Raw genomic sequence first — 18,789 nt, forward strand, 5'->3', positions numbered from 1 at the left:
ACCTGGAACCCGGCTGAACCCCTCGTGTATTATGCAGCTCTTCAACTGAATGTATTGCATCAGACCGCCCCTTGTTTCAGTTTGTACGACGTTCAAGAAAACACCACACATTGTACAAATGTAATACACTACTCACAGGGTTGCTGAAAATTCTTGGATGACTTTTCTTCGAGAAGTTTTCAGCAAAGTTTTTGAGCAGTGTTTTACATCTGTACCCAAACTTCTCTTCATCTCCTCTGCTTCACACCTGATGCCGCTTCTATTTCTAAATTAAGGAACTTGACGATGGTCTTTTATCTCTCCGTGACATCTGCCGAATGACAAACAGTGCGTTTATGGATAATCTTCGCGTAGTTTAACTTTGGTGAAGTTCCTGAAACAGCGGCATGTCAACCGATTACCCGTCTTCAATCATGTAGTCGGTGGTCACGGGGCAGCATTCTGAACAGCTGATAGATGCCCGCGGCCTTGTGCTTATCAGATCAGAAGCTTTTGCGTGTGTATGTGTGTGAATGAGTGACTGAGTGCGTACGCGGACATGTGCACAATATGAAAAACCTGAAGGAATCAGAGAGGGTGATGTTTAAGTTGGATAGTATATGGCTAGTAAATTTGGTTACAGTGTTCCTATCAAGGATAACTGAACTAATTTCAGGATGACACATTGTAAAATGTAATACACTACTCACAGGGTTGCTGAAAATTCTTGGATGACTTTTCTTCGAGAAGTTTTCAGCAAAGTTTTTGAGCAGTGTTTTACATCTGTACCCAAACTTCTCTTCATCTCCTCTGCTTCACACCTGATGCCGCTTCTATTTCTAAATTAAGGAACTTGACGATGGTCTTTTATCTCTCCGTGACATCTGCCGAATGACAAACAGTGCGTTTATGGATAATCTTCGCGTAGTTTAACTTTGGTGAAGTTCCTGAAACAGCGGCATGTCAACCGATTACCCGTCTTCAATCATGTAGTCGGTGGTCACGGGGCAGCATTCTGAACAGCTGATAGATGCCCGCGGCCTTGTGCTTATCAGATCAGAAGCTTTTGCGTGTGTATGTGTGTGAATGAGTGACTGAGTGCGTACGCGGACATGTGCACAATATGAAAAACCTGAAGGAATCAGAGAGGGTGATGTTTAAGTTGGATAGTATATGGCTAGTAAATTTGGTTACAGTGTTCCTATCAAGGATAACTGAACTAATTTCAGGATGGGATTCTGGACGCTGTTTTATGATGGTGGCATGACTATAACACTGTCTTAGACTTTTAGATCACAGTAGCTCCTGTCTTAGGTGTGTCACCTTCCAAACGGAATTACTTTTTTCGATAAAATACATATATGCTTCCTAATGACTCGCTTTTCTCATAAAAGCCAAACACTCCGATACGCACCAATTTTCAGCCCGTCAGAAGTAGGCTTATGATAAGTTTGTCACGGGATCTATATTCTTCAAACTGCAACTGACAACAGTGTTGAGGTCCAGATTGGTTAAACTGAGGCTCAAGAAATCCGCTCTCGTCGGATGATATTCTTCAACTGAACTCACCGCACAAAGGCCGCCCCATGTTTCAGTTGGTACGATATTCGGGGTATCACTGTAGCTTTGCATCAAGAAAACTACCCACAAGATTGCTGAAGACACCTACCCACAAGTTTGGCCCCTTTTTGGGGCTCGTTAGGTGAGCGGCCCCCCCAAATTTCATCTATGGTCCATTCTATGTTATATTTGTCCTCTGTCCTATGTTCTATTCGAACCCATATTAGACAGATTTCGACAAATAGACTTATTTTCACGGGAGACTCAAATGAATATCACGTGGGATTCAATGGAGTGACCCGTTATAATCAAATTATTGTGAAAATGAACATAGTTCGTGATATGCTACAAGTTGGGTTCGAGTAGAATATAAGGCTGACGGAAATTCGGGGTACGTGTCAATCTGATGAGCCTCAAAAAGGGTACATAGTTCGGATATGCTACAAGTTGGGTTCGAGTAGAATATAAGGCTGACGGAAATTCGGGGTACGTGTCAATCTGATGAGCCTCAAAAAGGGTGCAACTAGACGCGGTGACCTTATGAGTATTCTTCTTTCGGACCGTTTTTAATCTGATTCGATTTTGATAGATTAAATTAGTGATTCTTAAAGGAAACACATCATATGGATTGGTATTTTCATTTCCAACATCCCATTTTAAAACAATCCGTTGCACCATATGCAATATCAGAGTATACAAACCCTCTGTGACCCAAGTCCGCTTTCTACTTGCGTATTCACGAATAGATTTTTTCATGTAACTGGCTGAAAGTCACTTTCGACGGTATAGAAAGGGTGGTCACAGAAGGTCCTGATGAACAGTCATTGCAACTATGGCTGCACAGCGAAAACCCAGTCAGTCCTTAAGTTGGACAAACTTTGAAATAGATGACAGTTTTGGTTGGAGTAAGCAAAATCAAAAAGAGCCGTAGAGTCACTGTCAAGTCCTCTACAAACACATGAGTGTTAAGGGAATTTCACCTTGGTCTGAACACCAGCCAATGGAAGAATCTAGTACCTGACCACAGCTAAACGTTTACTGCGCTTAATTTGTCCTAAATGTGGTTTCATTAATCCCTCTCGGTTGAGGCCACTCTAATTCCACTGGATCACTTTAGTGGTGACTTATCATGAATTGTATGTGTCCCGGACTTCTGCTACTTGAATTTTTGCTGCTCATTGTTTTGAAGTTACTACCCAGTCTATTGGACCGAACCTTCGAATGTCGAAGCGATGTCGATATGACAACGGTGCAGTACTCCCTTTCACTAAGTCGGTCAAAATATTTGGTGGTAAGTAAGCAGACGGTTTGGACGAAATGTATGGTGAACACCGTGTTTGGTTCCATTTTGTCCAAAAGTTTACTATTGGTGTGAGTGTATTCGGTGTGGTAATGGTGATGTTCTTTTGGGTGATTTGTGTTAATTCGAATTTTTCAGGACCGTTGCGAACCAGTTTTTCTTGCAAGAATGAAGAGCCATGCTTTGCGGTCTAACTTCAACTCACCAGAAGAGAGTTCCATAAACGAAATATGCAACAAATATACTTGTTATCAGTTGGAGTTTAACGCGCTAGTCATACATAGCGTTGAGACTGCTACAAACCAGTTACCAAGCTCGCCACACAGAAGAACTGCTACCAGATCACCTGCCAAGCCTGATCATGCAAGCTCACAATACTGACGGGATGTACAGGAGACTGATCCCCTTTGTAATACATTGCCATTCGCCTAATGCTCTGACCATAACTACTTTTGCATGTAGCTACGCATGAATTCACCAACTGGGTTTTATTCGAAAACTGTCCTGGCCTGTGAGCTCAGTATTCCCCACTTTCATCAATACCACAAGATCCGGAGATTTCACGTATTTACGTCCTTTTCAATGTGCATAAGTGAAAAGTTGAACACACATCGGTTCTTCCCCCAATAGATTCTATTGGTTATTCTGTGTGACATTCTAGTTTCTGAGTCACAGACTGAAAGATTTACTGAGTGCGATCGATCGGCTCTCAGACAATTTAGTCTTCTACCAAATTGTGTAAGATTTAGTTGCATCTGAAACGACATTGTCTAAATATCAACTCCTTAATGCGTCGCGTGGTGCATTTTTGACCACACTGTGCACTACAGTTGATGAGTCTGAGGCAGTCTCAAAAAGCGTTTGTTGGTCGTTTCATTTACATGAAAAATAAAATCGATGGCCCATAAAAATCTAACAAACACGCTATCTTCAAATAGATTTTAAGTCCCACTTGTTGGTAACTTTTATGGTTTACAAAGATTCATCTGACAAGTTGTTTGCTATTCCTCCATCCAACGCCCCCATTTAATTTTTTCTATAGCTTTAGCCATAAAAAAACCGATAGCATGTCTTTCTCAAGCACCCGCGACTTTTTAGTTCACCATTTAACAGATTAATGCGAAGATTTCCGGTAAAATTTTGCCCAAAACCAATGATTAGAGATTTCCTTGGAGTAACTGGCGTAAAATACTAGCCGACCAGTTCGTTCGTACAGTTAAGGTGAGGCTATTCACGATCAAAATGAAGGAATTCATTGCATGTACTGTTGGTTATCTGCGGTCGGACAATTGACACTTCATGGTATCTTCTGCTCGTCCTATTGTCACCAACCGAAAAACTCCCAACGGAACACCGTGTGGGTTGAAGAACCGCAAGAATGTGAACAAAGACTGATCTGATGGAAGCGTGGATAAAGCAATTACAGCAATGATGCTATCTTGCGACTATAGACTATGATTCAGTGAACTGATGACGTATGCATCTACATTTCCTACGCTCACATAGATTAAAACTTGTTCCAAGCGTCCTCTGTAAGTGCCTCAGACTACAGCTGTTTTCTTCTGGGGTCTTAATTCTCTCTCAACTATGCTGAAGACGCCTTGCTAGGACTAGAGGAGACCAGATCAAACACCCGTACACCAAGACTCCGCGCCGTATCACAGAGTTTTTCTTATCGTTTTGACTGGGAACACCAAGTAACCGGTGGTCGTATGGTTCTAACCCCACGACAAACAAAGATGGCAGGCCCGTTTCCAGGAGATACTGTCATTCGTTGTTTTACTGAATACGATCAGAAAAGTGTCATGAAGCGGGAGAGGATATCCACCTAGAGTAAGTAGTTGGAAACTCTCATAGTTCGAAGGCCCTTAAATGGTTTTCTAACGTTTGCACTCTATTTGGATTGTTGAAAAGTTAAATGCGTGGTGAATAACGGAGAACAAAGCATGACTTTTGCTTCCCTCCTTTTGGCGGGTCGATCCACTACTTTTCGGGCGATTCTAAGGAGCACAAAACTTCACAGTGCCCAGACAACGGATACTTTCTGGTGATCGTCCAGTATGCGTGTTTGTCTAAGGCCGGTAAATATGGATGTTTGTATATGGGTGTAATGGAGAAAGCCCTTCGCCGTGGAGTTATTTGTTATCAAACACCAACTATACAGTTACAAACTGATGGACAGGAACGTGATCGTCTCAGTTGGACCTTGTTTTTAAGAACTGACCATTCTTACGAGTTTGCTTGTTGACTTGTTGACACTCACGCAATCTTAAACGAACGCTGCACAGCAGTTCCACCTTCCATTATACGCGAAGTGGTTTTCGAGAAAACCACACACTACCCGCATATTTCATCGGTAGTATCCGCCGATACGTTGCTAGCTTTCATTGGGATGCTTTCATCGGTATTCGATCGGGTGGATTATTTTCGAATCGCCAATTAGCTTACAAACGCTTCGTCAAAAACAATCTGATATGTGTTACTGTTGGTGGCTAATTGTAACACACTTTTCTCGGTGTTCCATTGATCCTTTTCGATTTGACTTGCGTTGAGGTCCGTATTCCTCACTTTCGGTTGCTACGACAAGTGTCATCTGTTCGACGACTTTTAGTCCCGGAACCACCCACCCGATCGCACATTGATGATATCCGCTAGGTTGGTGAGAAAACTTTTGCAAGCTAATCGCCAGGCCTGGAAAGCAGGTAAACAGCCACCTGATCAGTTACCGTTGGTTAATTTTTACACCAACTCAGCTTGGGTGAGTTCAGTTGAGTGAACAAGATGCAAATTCTGGCAGTGAAAATAACGAGACCGTAGCTGGGACAACCAATAGCGCACCCAGACTAAATAAGTTGGAAAGTTTCATTGATCGCACGTGACGGAGTATGATTTTTTAACCTCACGGGCACGATAAAACAAGGGCAAATATATGACCATTAGTTTGAGCTGTATCAATTTAGTTGTTCAGTGTTCGAACTGTTGATAATGAGAGAATTTCCATCATGTAGTCTTCGTCCGTGTACACAAAAATTGCTTCTTCAAGAGTGTCTACAACCAATCATTTGTGCTGTCAGTCTATGCGCTTAGTATCTCACATATGATTATACAATCGTGGTTTGTAAAACTGGATGTTTCTGTAGCATACACCCTGTAACGGGTACCGGTAGAAAGGATCTCTACCTAGGAGGAAGGTTGTGATAAATCTCGCTACCGTCCGAAAACACGACATTAGACTACACACCCTTCTTTTACCGCTTTTTTTTATCGTGCCACGCAGTTTGTGTTCAATCTTTGGAGCATAACTTTGGGCGAAACCAGGTGTTGATCGCCCGTCATGCACATGTGTCACCTTTTTTGTTTGGTTGCTTATTTGTGCATTTTTCCTCGAGCTGCCATATGGTGGTCAGTGTTTATGTTGAGAGTTTGTGTTTTTCACCAAGGTTCTTCACCAAAACCTCTAGACATTTATGCTTGATACGCGATCAGAATACATTTGGGGTGGGCAAACCAAATGTCCCCAAAATGATCCTAGTTTCTAGAGAGCTGCTTACCGCTTTCATTGTTATCATCATCATCATCCATTGGTTGATGTATCTGAACTTTTGTGGGGCTCAAGATTTGGTTTGACCGTCGGGTCAAAAGTGAATTTGTCTATCTTGATTTGTTTTTCTCCTCCTCGGCACATTAATTTCTTCATTTGCCTGATTATTTGCCCATTTATTCTCAGTGAAACCGCCCCCATGAGCTTGCTCATTTGAGAAAACTAAGATATCATAAACGAGAGGTTCAGCTGGGTTCCTGGCGAATCTCTCGAAAGACCAAACTTGTTTGCAAATGGGCGCATTTCGCTAAAAAAAACATAGTTTACCCTCTTTTTAAAATGCTATGAGCTGCCAAACTTGGAGCTGATGTCGAAAGACTGCCTCTAGAATCTTCCAGTTATTTTCAAGAGACCTACGAAAAATCAATTCATGCTCTAAAACTAGGCTGTTGTTTATTTTTTACGACTTGCTTGACTGTTATCTTTTTATCTCAATACCGAGGGCAAGGAAATATTTTCTTGCCGTGAGAATCGCAGTCAATATGGGTGGAATCTGCCAGATTGGTAGTTTGGCTAGATGAGGTAAATGCACGGCGAAGTTACAGTACCAACAATAACCCACATTTCATATGTAGAGAACAGTGATTGTAAAACAACTTGGTTCACAAATGATCCTTTATAATACTTTAACGTAGTGCACTACTCACACGGTTGATGAAAACCCCCGGTCAGCTGACCAACTGTTTGGCCCTTCTTAGGGCTGATCAGGTGAACACATTACCCTTCGTTCCGTCAATCTTGTGTCCCACTTGAACAGCAAGGTATACGCGACCAATCATTGGCTAATTAATCTGGTGTCGATGAAATGCTCGACTGAATCAGCAGTAACCTGTGTAGCACATTCAGATGAAGGATATCATAAGCGAGAGATTTAACTGAGCCATCCGTTAACACCAATTAATTTCGTCCAGCAGTGTAGTCCTATAACTTTTTTTTACTTGTTTCGTGAAACGGATATCAAACTAGGGTACTTATAAGACCAACTTGAAATAGTTGTTCTTACTGACAATTACAACTAACCCCATTGAACGTCTCTATTTTGTATAAATTCTTCTCGTTAAAGCAGGGAAAAGTCACGTGACAGAAGGCATGTTTGGGAAGATTACTGCATAAAGTCGGTGAACATCTGATCTTATTGGCGGAAGCTGTTTTAAAACAGGTGCGATATTGCGTATACATAATTTCAGCTTCCAAGTTTATTTGACTTACTTACTTACTTTTCGTTCAAAGGCAGATGCGAACAACTAAGAGTTAAGGAACCGGCAAAGAAATGTTTTGTACAAGCAATCAAAATAACTACTTGTTTTAGTGTTCACTAGCTTTATTATCAGGGAACGGGTGATGAAATTTTACCAGTACCGCTTTCGGGCCATTGCAAACGTTAAATTGTCCAATTTTATCTTTGTTGGAAAAAGTTTTTAAAAAGTTTGGAAGCTGCACTTTACAGTTGAGGGAGAAAGACCCAAAACTCTTTGTGGAAGCATGGACCATTTTACATGACACTAAATGAGATAAAAATCACTAGCTTCTGTCACCTTTCGTTAAAACGAACGGACCGCTCTATCTGTAAATTTTTTTAACTAATCACGCTGGCTGTTCTTTTAGTTTCAGTTGATTAGCCACCTGGTCTAAAGGACATCCTAGAGCTTTAAGAGACCAACGAACTCCTTGGAGCTCGTAAACCGACTTAGGCTGGCCCAAACTTGAAAAAAAACCATTCAAATGCTGCCACACATGGCTCAGTAATGAGGAACAGATGCGATCCACGTAGCTATTCAGTAACAGCTTGGATACAATCCTTGAGACCGTACAGTTTTGTCACTCACGCTGACGATAATGCTTGCTATATCAACCATCGGCAAAAAGGCATAGTAGAAAAGGCGATTGCAAATTGCCATTTCAGCTTAGTATTTATCTGTATTCAGGAAAATATATAGCCATACAGTACATTTAAGCTGATATTCTCCATAGTTTACGGAAGTCAAAATGAACCCATTAGTGTACACGTTATCTAGGCTAATAAATTGATGCCACCGACGCTGCAGATTGGCTCAATCGCAAAAACCACGCTAACAGCTCCAACAGATTGGTCCAACACTGGAAACTTTAGAGATCACACTGAACATCATTCGAAAAGTCGATACAGACACCTGCATGAAAGTCGATAAAATGAATTCCTAGAATACGTGGCACAAGTGGCCGTCCAGTCTAGAGTTACAATAGTTTACCTGAAGTTTACCCGAATTTGTGGTGGGTCTGAAGACATGCAATCTCAGTTAACTCCAAAAGAGTTCATATCCTATCTACATGTGTCGTCTGGGCCCATAATGGGGTCGTTCCGTCCTTAGGTGCCTTCTTTCCGGCTTGATCACAATTTACTTTGCCTTAAAGGATGGGACACAGCAATATCGCCCGGGTGAAGCACTCTGCATTTTTTCAATCAAAACTTCTATTAGGTCAAGTTAAATTGAAAAATTTTAATAATTTTTACGAAAACACGTGGCGTTCTCCTATCATATTAGGTGAGTGAACATGTGGAACCAGTTCAACTGCTACCTTGCACTGATCAGCACCCATAGCGATGTGGCCTCTAATTGGTGTCAAACACTGGGGACCATGCATTTTCAAAAAAAGATCTTACCTTGTCGTTTGATCCTATCAGAAATGGTCATTTGGTCGTTGCGCCTTGACAGTGAAGTTATCCCCCTCTCGACATAATGACACCTTACGACGGATTAAGTAATCCATTGTTTCGCTGAGAAAAACAAATACTTGTGCTGTTTGTCTTGTGACCTATTCACTTCGTCTTGAACAAAGACAGATACGACCCTCCTGTTTGTCTGGGAATCCTCATAGACATAGCACAAACATCAACTTGTCCCTAGCAAACTATTTTCTGTGGTTTGCGAAATATGCCCAATTACAAACTAATTTAGGTCTAACTAACAAAAGACTCCAATAAATTCCGGCTAAATCTCTCGTTTGTGATATTTTTAAGTGAATTTTGTTGCACACTTTGCGCCTGATCCTCCACCTGGTGCGACATCAAAGTTTACTTTTTTGGCGGAACACATTACACAAGAGGCTGCTAAGGTGTTTCCGGCAGGAAAATACGTCGCAATATCTCGAATTTCGAGGTGCTTTGAGCAGCACATTCAGTTAAGAAAAACCATAAACCAGTTGGGTCTCCTATTGCAAAGTAACCAATCTATGCAGTTCAGCTCGAAAACCATTAAAATTAGTTTTTTTACGCATCATTCTGACCCATGAATGTGAACGACGAGATTTACGATAGAAAAATTCAGAATTTTTAACCCACAGACCGCGAGTCATTCTAAAAAAAGCCATGCTCTTTCAATAAACGTTGCTTACGTTTTTTTCCGGCATCTGCCTTATAAATGGGGCGGTCAGGTCAATGACTACGCAGATGATAAAAAATGTGAGTAAGCTCACATAAAAACTTGAGCTGCAGGTTGTCACTGCCTAGAACAACAAATTCCTGAGCGTTATATAGGTAACAAATAGCCACGTGGTGGACCGACTGAAAACTCTCAATACTGGCTTTTGTGACAAATTATGGACTAGCCGCTATCTTGCTACCTCTAGGTTTCCTACCGTGTAAGTCATATGCGTCACGAGCCTAAGAACATAGTTTTTTGCTGTACGTTGAAGAAGTTTAATTAATTAACAACAAGATATACTCGGTTATCCAGCCAGTTATTCACCCCATCGACGTCAGTCAATGGTTCACTTCGCGACCAAATCATCGACTGGATATATTGCCTCGGAAATAGGCAGGGTAACTATTCTTGAGTAGTTTGGTATTTGAGGAGGCTTACCCTGTCGTCATCCCAAAAGAACCCATTGTTCAAGACTAGTTGAACTACGGTGTAAGTAGTGCACTTACTGGCACCCAGCCTTTTGCAAGATATGTGGATCATATTGTACAGCCAAATTTGGTGCAATGTGTAAGCCGTTGTGTATTCCAGCGAATGAGATAGGCTGGCAAACAAGCAGATATTCGGTGAGACTCTGAATTCATCAGACTGAACATGACGGCCCAACACTGAACATCAATACCTTTGTTTTTATCTGGCTCCGTACCAGATACAAGATCTCAACACTAGATCGGGCTAAACTCCACTGTGTTCTCAAGGCACACTTCCTTTTTTTCTGGATGACCTGCATTCCATAAGGTTGCTGCTTCCATCACAATGCACGCGGCTAGTCGTCACTAACGAGAGAACAGGGGGACAAATTCTTTCCAAGTGGAGCAGCAGAAGCGCATTCCATCATATGACTTTTAAAACAGTGGTAGTGAATCCCTGTACAACCGAATCAACGAGAATCCAAGAAATGTTTTGAACGTATGGATTACTTGGATCAGATAAATATGGTCAAAGTCCTACGGGATGCGTTTTTCAAACGATTTTGACCATATCGACCATGGTATCATTGACCAGAAAGGGACTAGAACTTCCCCAATGAAAGTACGAATTTGCTTTTCGCGTACTTATTTCTGCAACAACTTATGTACAGATTAGCAGGACGGACGAACAGTAGTTGATCGCCTTATTCCTTTGGCAGTCTAGGCCAAAACACCGCAAGAGTTTTGTTATTTCCGTTTTCGAAAGGCATATGTATGATTTATAACGCTTTTTAGGAACAATAGCTTTGCATTAATTAGTTATTATTTGACATGAATAATAAGGTGTTTTCTGAATTTTGATTCGAACATTTAGCATGACAAAAATTTACATCGGAACATCAAAATTGCCAGATGAAGGCTGTCAGTTGATTGGCTGAAGTCGTAGAAGTTAGTAGTTTTCAAGATAAAAGCTGTCTGAACCCGTTTGTTTGAAGCGTCCGGTACAGCTGTTCGATCGATCGAAAACCAGGACAATCATTTGGGTTAGTCAGCTGACTCGCGACAAGATTACTGGTGTGATGTTATTGGACGCTTGATTTCAGCCATTGGCGTAATTCTGGTTAATGCAGTCGACTGATAAAGACGAAATCCCTACAATGTACCATACAACTTTATTATTATTAAATATGACCTACGCAAAGTGGGGCATGGTTTTTTGAATTTAAGGGTAGTTAATTAAGTGTCAAGTCCTACCATCCATGAGGACTGACGGATGGCAAAATAGATACAAAAACACTAAAGCTTTCGTCTTATGATAAAAAAAAATGGGAATTTCATAAGAATTTGAGAGTATTTTGGCCTCTTTTGATAGACCGAGTATGCTGATTCTTCAGGTGGTTCGTCCACAAGGCGGACCGGAGCAGTTAGACTACTTTGTTCGCTTCGTTTTACAACTTTGTTTGGAAGGACTGTATTGAATCAAAGTAGGACCTGTGTGCTTCGGAGGGATTTCGTTATTGGCCTCTCAAAGAAACTGAGTGATCAAGACCTCAAAAGTTGTTTAACAAAGTCACCAGCTGGTCCGTACAGTTATGGGAAAATTTGATTTGCAAACGGATATTGGATGAGGCACGTAGGTGAATTTAGAACTTTTGTATTTCAACTAGTACAACTTAACAGTTCACGTAGCGCATGCTAACTTCTGACTGCTGTCTGTTTACCGCTAGATGTCAATGTTTTTCTTTCTCAGACCTCGGTCTTGAATAGATGGGGGACTTGCAGTCCTCCAGCTACATTCTTTATCCACCTTGGGCTGGCCCCAAGGCAACCGAACATTCTTTTCTCGTTATGCTGAAAGAAACGGTACTACCTTTTGGTATCAACCGCTAAGAACGGTTTTTTCGAATCCCGATTAATCATGACTGATTTGCTGGAAGAAAAACATACTCTAATTGCCGTAAGGAGTCCGTAACGCGGGGTCTTCTCCTGTGCGCCTCTGTTATGGCAATCGAGCTAACGCACAGACGCACGCACATCCACCACAACATGGCTCCAGTACTATAAACTACATCATCTATGCCTGCGAGGGCATGTCACTTTGCTTTGTAGTAATAAAGCATGTCTAGCATTCATCATCGGTCATTTTTGTTTGTAAGTAATAATTGTTAGCGGTTTTTTCCTGGTTTTTGTGTTGTTTTGTTTTTGTTTCTGGTGGTGGTGGTGGTGGTGGTCATGGTAATGATGATGACGAGGAGGAGGCGGACTGCTTGATGATCCTCTAATTTCTTCTGTCTACGCTGTCGTCACTGTCTAGTCAGAAGTGACGTTGACTCCTGTCTACTGGCGACCATAAACGCTCAAAACATTTTCCCATTTTCCCTCCCATTTGTAGGATTACCAGTCACTGACTCGCCTCCCGCTCTCTCTTGCCCTTCCCCTCTCTAGTCCAGATGTCTTAAAAACACTTTGTGGCCACATTATGCTACCAGTAATACTAATAGTTTCCCCCAAAAACCGTTGTTAGACTAGGCATTCTGTGGTGTTTTTCTGTTCTTCAAGATTGCTGTTTTTGATGTGTGAGGTTTTGTTTTTGGGTTGTGTACATACATAACGTCGCTGCTGAACGAGGGGAGGGTGTTGGAACAGACGGCACGTTGTTTGTTTGGATGACACAGTCTGAGTTGGCTTATACACCACCATGACCTGTCTTGGCCAATTTGGCTCTGCACCCTGAGCGCTCGATACAACGAACTACCACGAGTGATGATGAGTCATATAGGTAGGTGGGTCCTTATGGTGATGATGAGGATGCGAATGATGATGAATCCCACAACAAATTCACGTCACGTCGTCATCCTCCTCTTTAGATGATCACCGACATTTGCTAGGTGCCATTGGCCACGAGGCACTGCGTTCTGTCTCAGACCAAGGCTCAAAACTTGTGTTTCTTTTGTTGCTGTTGGCATCCTCGGTTGACAGTTTGGTTCTACGAGGCTGATAGGTTTTTGGCAACTGTTATAGCATGTTGTATCTTTGGCCAGGGTGACGACGCGTCGAATCAGATCGATATGATGGGGGTAGCGTCCGTGCTAATCTGTTGAGAGAAACTGTTTCCTGTGTTTGAAGCTAAGGTGGAATTATGTGGAATTAGCAGAAGCGAAGCAGTCATTGATGCATATTTGTGTCAGGAATAAAGAGTGGCTTGTTTTTCAGCAAAACATACCAAGTTCGCTTTGAAAGCAGGCGAATAGGCTCGATCATGTCGACTTCATTTATCCTGATAAAAGATCGAGAACGTTTTAAACTTATGAGCAACTCTTGACTTTTTCACTCATACGGATAGAAAGATGTCAAAGTTGACTCGTTGCCATAGCCGATAACAGTCAAAGGACAGAAGTACTCCCATAGGACTATACAAGAAAAGGATCCGTTTTCCCATTTCTTCAGTCAGTTTTGGAAGTAATGCGGTAAATAAGAGCTGATGGGCTTGTGGAGTATTTTTTGCGCCGAAATGACCGAACACCTGAGGGAGTGTGTACAATGTATGGATTCGGTAAAGCACGTTCACAAACATTATCAACAAACGTTTGCGGTACAGGTTAATCCCACGTATGAATCAAAGCATGAGAGATAACAAGATCAAAATTTTAGCCATCAACTACTCGTTCAACCGGAGAGCAACTTTCAAAAATTGCGACAAAGGCTTATTAGTTCTAATATGGTATACTTCGGACGTACCTAAACTCTGAAGAAATAAGTTGGAAATCGAGTATCTGTTGCATAAGATTTCTGCATGTAATTTGTTCCAATTTCAGTCAGTTCACTACGGCAGAAATCAGAATATTACTGGTACACCTAATTCATCCATTCCTATAAAATCAAATAACGTAGGCACCCAAAAGTGCGTCCGAAATCCTACTAAATTAGAGTTTATGAGAAATTTAGCCATTTTCTAGAGGTCTGCCCTATTATGGGGGGTATTGGCAGCTTATCAGATGAATTCTTTCCGTGAGTAAACCTAATCTACCTGTGGGAAACACTGTACTGCTGTTCCATCCTTGTCGGAAGTCATCAATAGTGTGCAGCGCACGAATATCCGGTGAGTTTTGAACCATCAACTTCCGGCTAGCAGTTGATGACTTAACCGTTGGACCACAAACAGCTGATCTGCACTTAGACGAAACATGGTGTCACTCATCATTCAATCACAGGACTTCCGTCATGTGATCACACGTGATCACTGGTTCTTCGAGTGACGACATCTCAGATGGAACGTTCGTTGGTGGTCTCGTCAAGAGGCATTTCAGTTAAAAGTGGATGGGCCAGAAAGTTACGATAAAGACTTTCCGCTTTAGTGGTGTCTCAACAATGCGGTTTGTCGGAACCGCGATTCTGCCTCAGAACACCTCAAAGTCATGTTTTTCAAGGCTATATTGTGCCATGTTCCCGGTGGTTTGCCGAGGAACGTTTTCAAAGAATGCAGTAAGCCACTCGGCATCAGCACCATATATACAATTTTCGTCATCATACGGTCACCAGTCCGTGCAGCTTCTGAAGATGTCATTTCTTTGTGGCACGCATGCGGTAAGCTCATCTGTATTTAGTCTTCCCATTATAAATGATTAGCGAAGAGTTTTCAGTAACGTTGTGCGGAGTTTCCTTTATAAAAATATACTGGGATACCTTGAATATCCTACCAACTGATGAACAAGTCGGCCTTCGTTCTGCATAATCAGTTGACGAATATCATAAACAAGAGATTCAGTTGAGCCTCTCGTGAAAACCAAATTGCTTTGCAAATAAGTGTATTTCTTGAAATCAGTCCGGTTTGGGTTCGAGTAAAACATAAGGTTAACAGAAACTTGGGGACTCTGTCAACCTGATGGGGCTCAAGAAGGGCGACGCCGGTTGTGGGCTGTTGGAGGGTTTTCAACAGCCTTGTGAGTAGTTGGTGATCCTATTTTCACTCATTTCTATAATCTATCCTTGCTGGAAAGATCTGACCGTGCCGTTCAACTCCCTTATTTTAGTACAGCTGCTCTACAAAAACTTTGGGCTGTTTTCGGATAAACACTTTGTAACATACACGATTTTTTCTCAACTTTCAACTGCCTACCGGTAGCTGTTGTTACCTCCCTCCCTCCCTCCCCCATCTCTTCACGCTATCAGGCAATATCCCCTTCACCCTCGGGCCGTTTTATACTAGCTACCCTCAACAAACCTAACGTTTTTGGTGTGACTGACACCAGTAATTGCTTATTTGTCGCGGTCCACAAACTAGATCTAGGTCCTTTCTCTCTCTCTCTGGCAATCTCTCAGTCCCTCTGAGGTATGCGTCCCGCGCTTCGTGCGCATACAAACAACCTTGATTTGTCGGAGGTTAGTTAGTAGGCATGCTGAGCTGTCACCCCGTCGCGACTTGTAATCAAATGAATCCTGTGCGGTTTTATTAGGAAGGCTGTGAAAAAAAGAGAACCCTTTGCCTTGCTTTTTCATGTTCGCCGTTGCCAAAGCATGCGCAGACAGACAAGTTCCTCCCGAATCAGTTGTTAGCCTCTCTGAGATTTGAAACCTTTTTTCTTTCTTACTGAGTCCTGCCCATAACAAACGGAAACAGTTGCATAGGAATGCTTTCGCTCCGGTATGTCTCAGTGGTTTCTGGCCTCGTCCATCGAAATAAGAGGCGTCTTGCTGTCAGTGGAGATGGTACATCATTATAGGGGTAATGTTCTGACTCGCTACAGTTTCACTTTACCTATCATGGTTAAACGAGTGTGACAAAAATTACTGTGAAATACTTGTTCAGCTGGCTCAAGTCAACAAAACTGTATTCCTTTGTCATAGAGCCTACAGGACTCTTGGAGAGCGTTTTACTTTCGCCGACGTAGGACAGTAGCATCGACTCCGTGCATGTCATCACCCAGCATTGAGCTTTGGGCTGCAGAAGCTAAACAAAAACCAAACTAAAATCCTTTAACGAAAAAAAACAAGCAAACAAAATCGGTGTTTCTAGTTATTTTCTATATCACCCCGCCACTCGGCTACCAGTCACGTTCGGCTAGAAAATCCAATGGCTGTTAAGCTGTCCTTGCCCACTCAAACTTTTGAGCGTGTGGTATTCGACCGCACACAAGCACACACCCTATACATCCATTGATGAACCTCCCGGCCAGCTCAACAACCACGGCAACAGCTGGGCCAGATATGTCACAAGACAGTTGGTCCTCGGCGGTATTGTCATGGAAAAACAGTATTCACAGCAAGCTTCGGGACTGGAACACACATCTTAAGTCGCCAATGCTGAAGACATGAATGGACCTAGGGGTTGTTGTCACCCCATTACCTCCTGTCTTCCCAGTGTAGTTGGTGAACCGTTTTCAAAACAAGTTTTCAAGTCTCATGACAGGCCATGGTACACTTGGTGCAGCAAGCCGGGCTGTCAAGTGGATTCGTATACTTCCCGAAAGTTATTGTTTGATCTACGACCTGGTATCTGTTTACTCAGATCCTTAGGATTGCTAGACATTACACGCTATCAGGCAATATCACTTTCACCCTCGGGCCGTTTTATACTAGCTAACCTCAACAAACCTAACGTTTTTGGTGTGACTGACACCAGTAATTGCTTATTTGTCGCGGTCCACAAACTAGATCTAGGTCCTTTCTCTCTCTCTCTCTCTGAGGTATGCGTCCCGCGCTTCGTGCGCATACAAACAACCTTGATTTGTCGGAGGTTAGTTAGTAGGCATGCTGAGCTGTCACCCCGTCGCGACTTGTAATCAAATGAATCCTGTGCGGTTTTATTAGGAAGGCTGTGAAAAAAAGAGAACCCTTTGCCTTGCTTTTTCATGTTCGCCGTTGCCAAAGCATGCGCAGACAGACAAGTTCCTCCCGAATCAGTTGTTAGCCTCTCTGAGATTTGAAACCTTTTTTCTTTCTTACTGAGTCCTGCCCATAACAAACGGAAACAGTTGCATAGGAATGCTTTCGCTCCGGTATGTCTCAGTGGTTTCTGGCCTCGTCCATCGAAATAAGAGGCGTCTTGCTGTCAGTGGAGATGGTACATCATTATAGGGGTAATGTTCTGACTCGCTACAGTTTCACTTTACCTATCATGGTTAAACGAGTGTGACAAAAATTACTGTGAAATACTTGTTCAGCTGGCTCAAGTCAACAAAACTGTATTCCTTTGTCATAGAGCCTACAGGACTCTTGGAGAGCGTTTTACTTTCGCCGACGTAGGACAGTAGCATCGACTCCGTGCATGTCATCACCCAGCATTGAGCTTTGGGCTGCAGAAGCTAAACAAAAACCAAACTAAAATCCTTTAACGAAAAAAAACAAGCAAACAAAATCGGTGTTTCTAGTTATTTTCTATATCACCCCGCCACTCGGCTACCAGTCACGTTCGGCTAGAAAATCCAATGGCTGTTAAGCTGTCCTTGCCCACTCAAACTTTTGAGCGTGTGGTATTCGACCGCACACAAGCACACACCCTATACATCCATTGATGAACCTCCCGGCCAGCTCAACAACCACGGCAACAGCTGGGCCAGATATGTCACAAGACAGTTGGTCCTCGGCGGTATTGTCATGGAAAAACAGTATTCACAGCAAGCTTCGGGACTGGAACACACATCTTAAGTCGCCAATGCTGAAGACATGAATGGACCTAGGGGTTGTTGTCACCCCATTACCTCCTGTCTTCCCAGTGTAGTTGGTGAACCGTTTTCAAAACAAGTTTTCAAGTCTCATGACAGGCCATGGTACACTTGGTGCAGCAAGCCGGGCTGTCAAGTGGATTCGTATACTTCCCGAAAGTTATTGTTTGATCTACGACCTGGTATCTGTTTACTCAGATCCTTAGGATTGCTAGACATTACACTCGGATTGCAAGGGGCTTCAACTTGTTTTATTAAAGGACATCATGAGTGAAATGCTGATGGTCATATTCTTAAGTAGTGCAATCCGATAAAATGGACAAACATGACTGGCAACTTACTACTTATGAGGTGGCTGAAAAACTCTTGGACAGGCCCCTCTTGCGGCTGGCTCATCAGGTAGGCGCAATATCCAATTTCTTTTCCTGTCAACCTTATGTTCTACTTAAATCCAAATTGAACAGACAGGCTTCGATAAATACTATCATTGGCACACGAATTCGGTTTTGACAGGCGACTCAAATGAAAACAACCGGATATCTCGTTTATGATGGACCGCCTCAACTGCATGTGCTGCACCAAGTCGGCTCATGTTTTATTTGGCACGATATTTAAGATATCGCAGTACGTTATCGTTTAGAAGGGCGGAACCGGTTGTGGGTTGTCAAGGAGTTTTCAGCAACCTTATGAGCAGTGTGTTACTTTTAGACAAAAATGTATTGTGATATCTCGAATATCGTTTCACCATCATCATCATCATCATCATCATCATCATCATCATCATCATCATCATCATCATCATCATCGTCATCATCATCAT

The 18,789-nt window shown here is 42.4% G+C and overlaps 1 protein-coding gene across 1 annotated transcript in view; it reads left to right on the plus strand.

The window, feature by feature from the left end:
• T265_09674 (hypothetical protein) overlaps positions 1-18,789 on the plus strand; it is a gene marked incomplete at both ends in the record, with an annotated part of 117,825 nt that overhangs the window by 66,227 nt on the left and 32,809 nt on the right. The window contains one exon of the mRNA XM_009175825.1: positions 2,729-2,830. Coding sequence (XP_009174089.1) covers positions 2,729-2,830 — 102 coding nt within the window. The remainder of the gene's footprint in view (positions 1-2,728; positions 2,831-18,789) is intronic.

The sequence above is a fragment of the Opisthorchis viverrini genome (assembly GCF_000715545.1).
Source record: "Opisthorchis viverrini unplaced genomic scaffold opera_v5_296, whole genome shotgun sequence".
NCBI classification, from domain to species: domain Eukaryota; kingdom Metazoa; phylum Platyhelminthes; class Trematoda; order Opisthorchiida; family Opisthorchiidae; genus Opisthorchis; species Opisthorchis viverrini.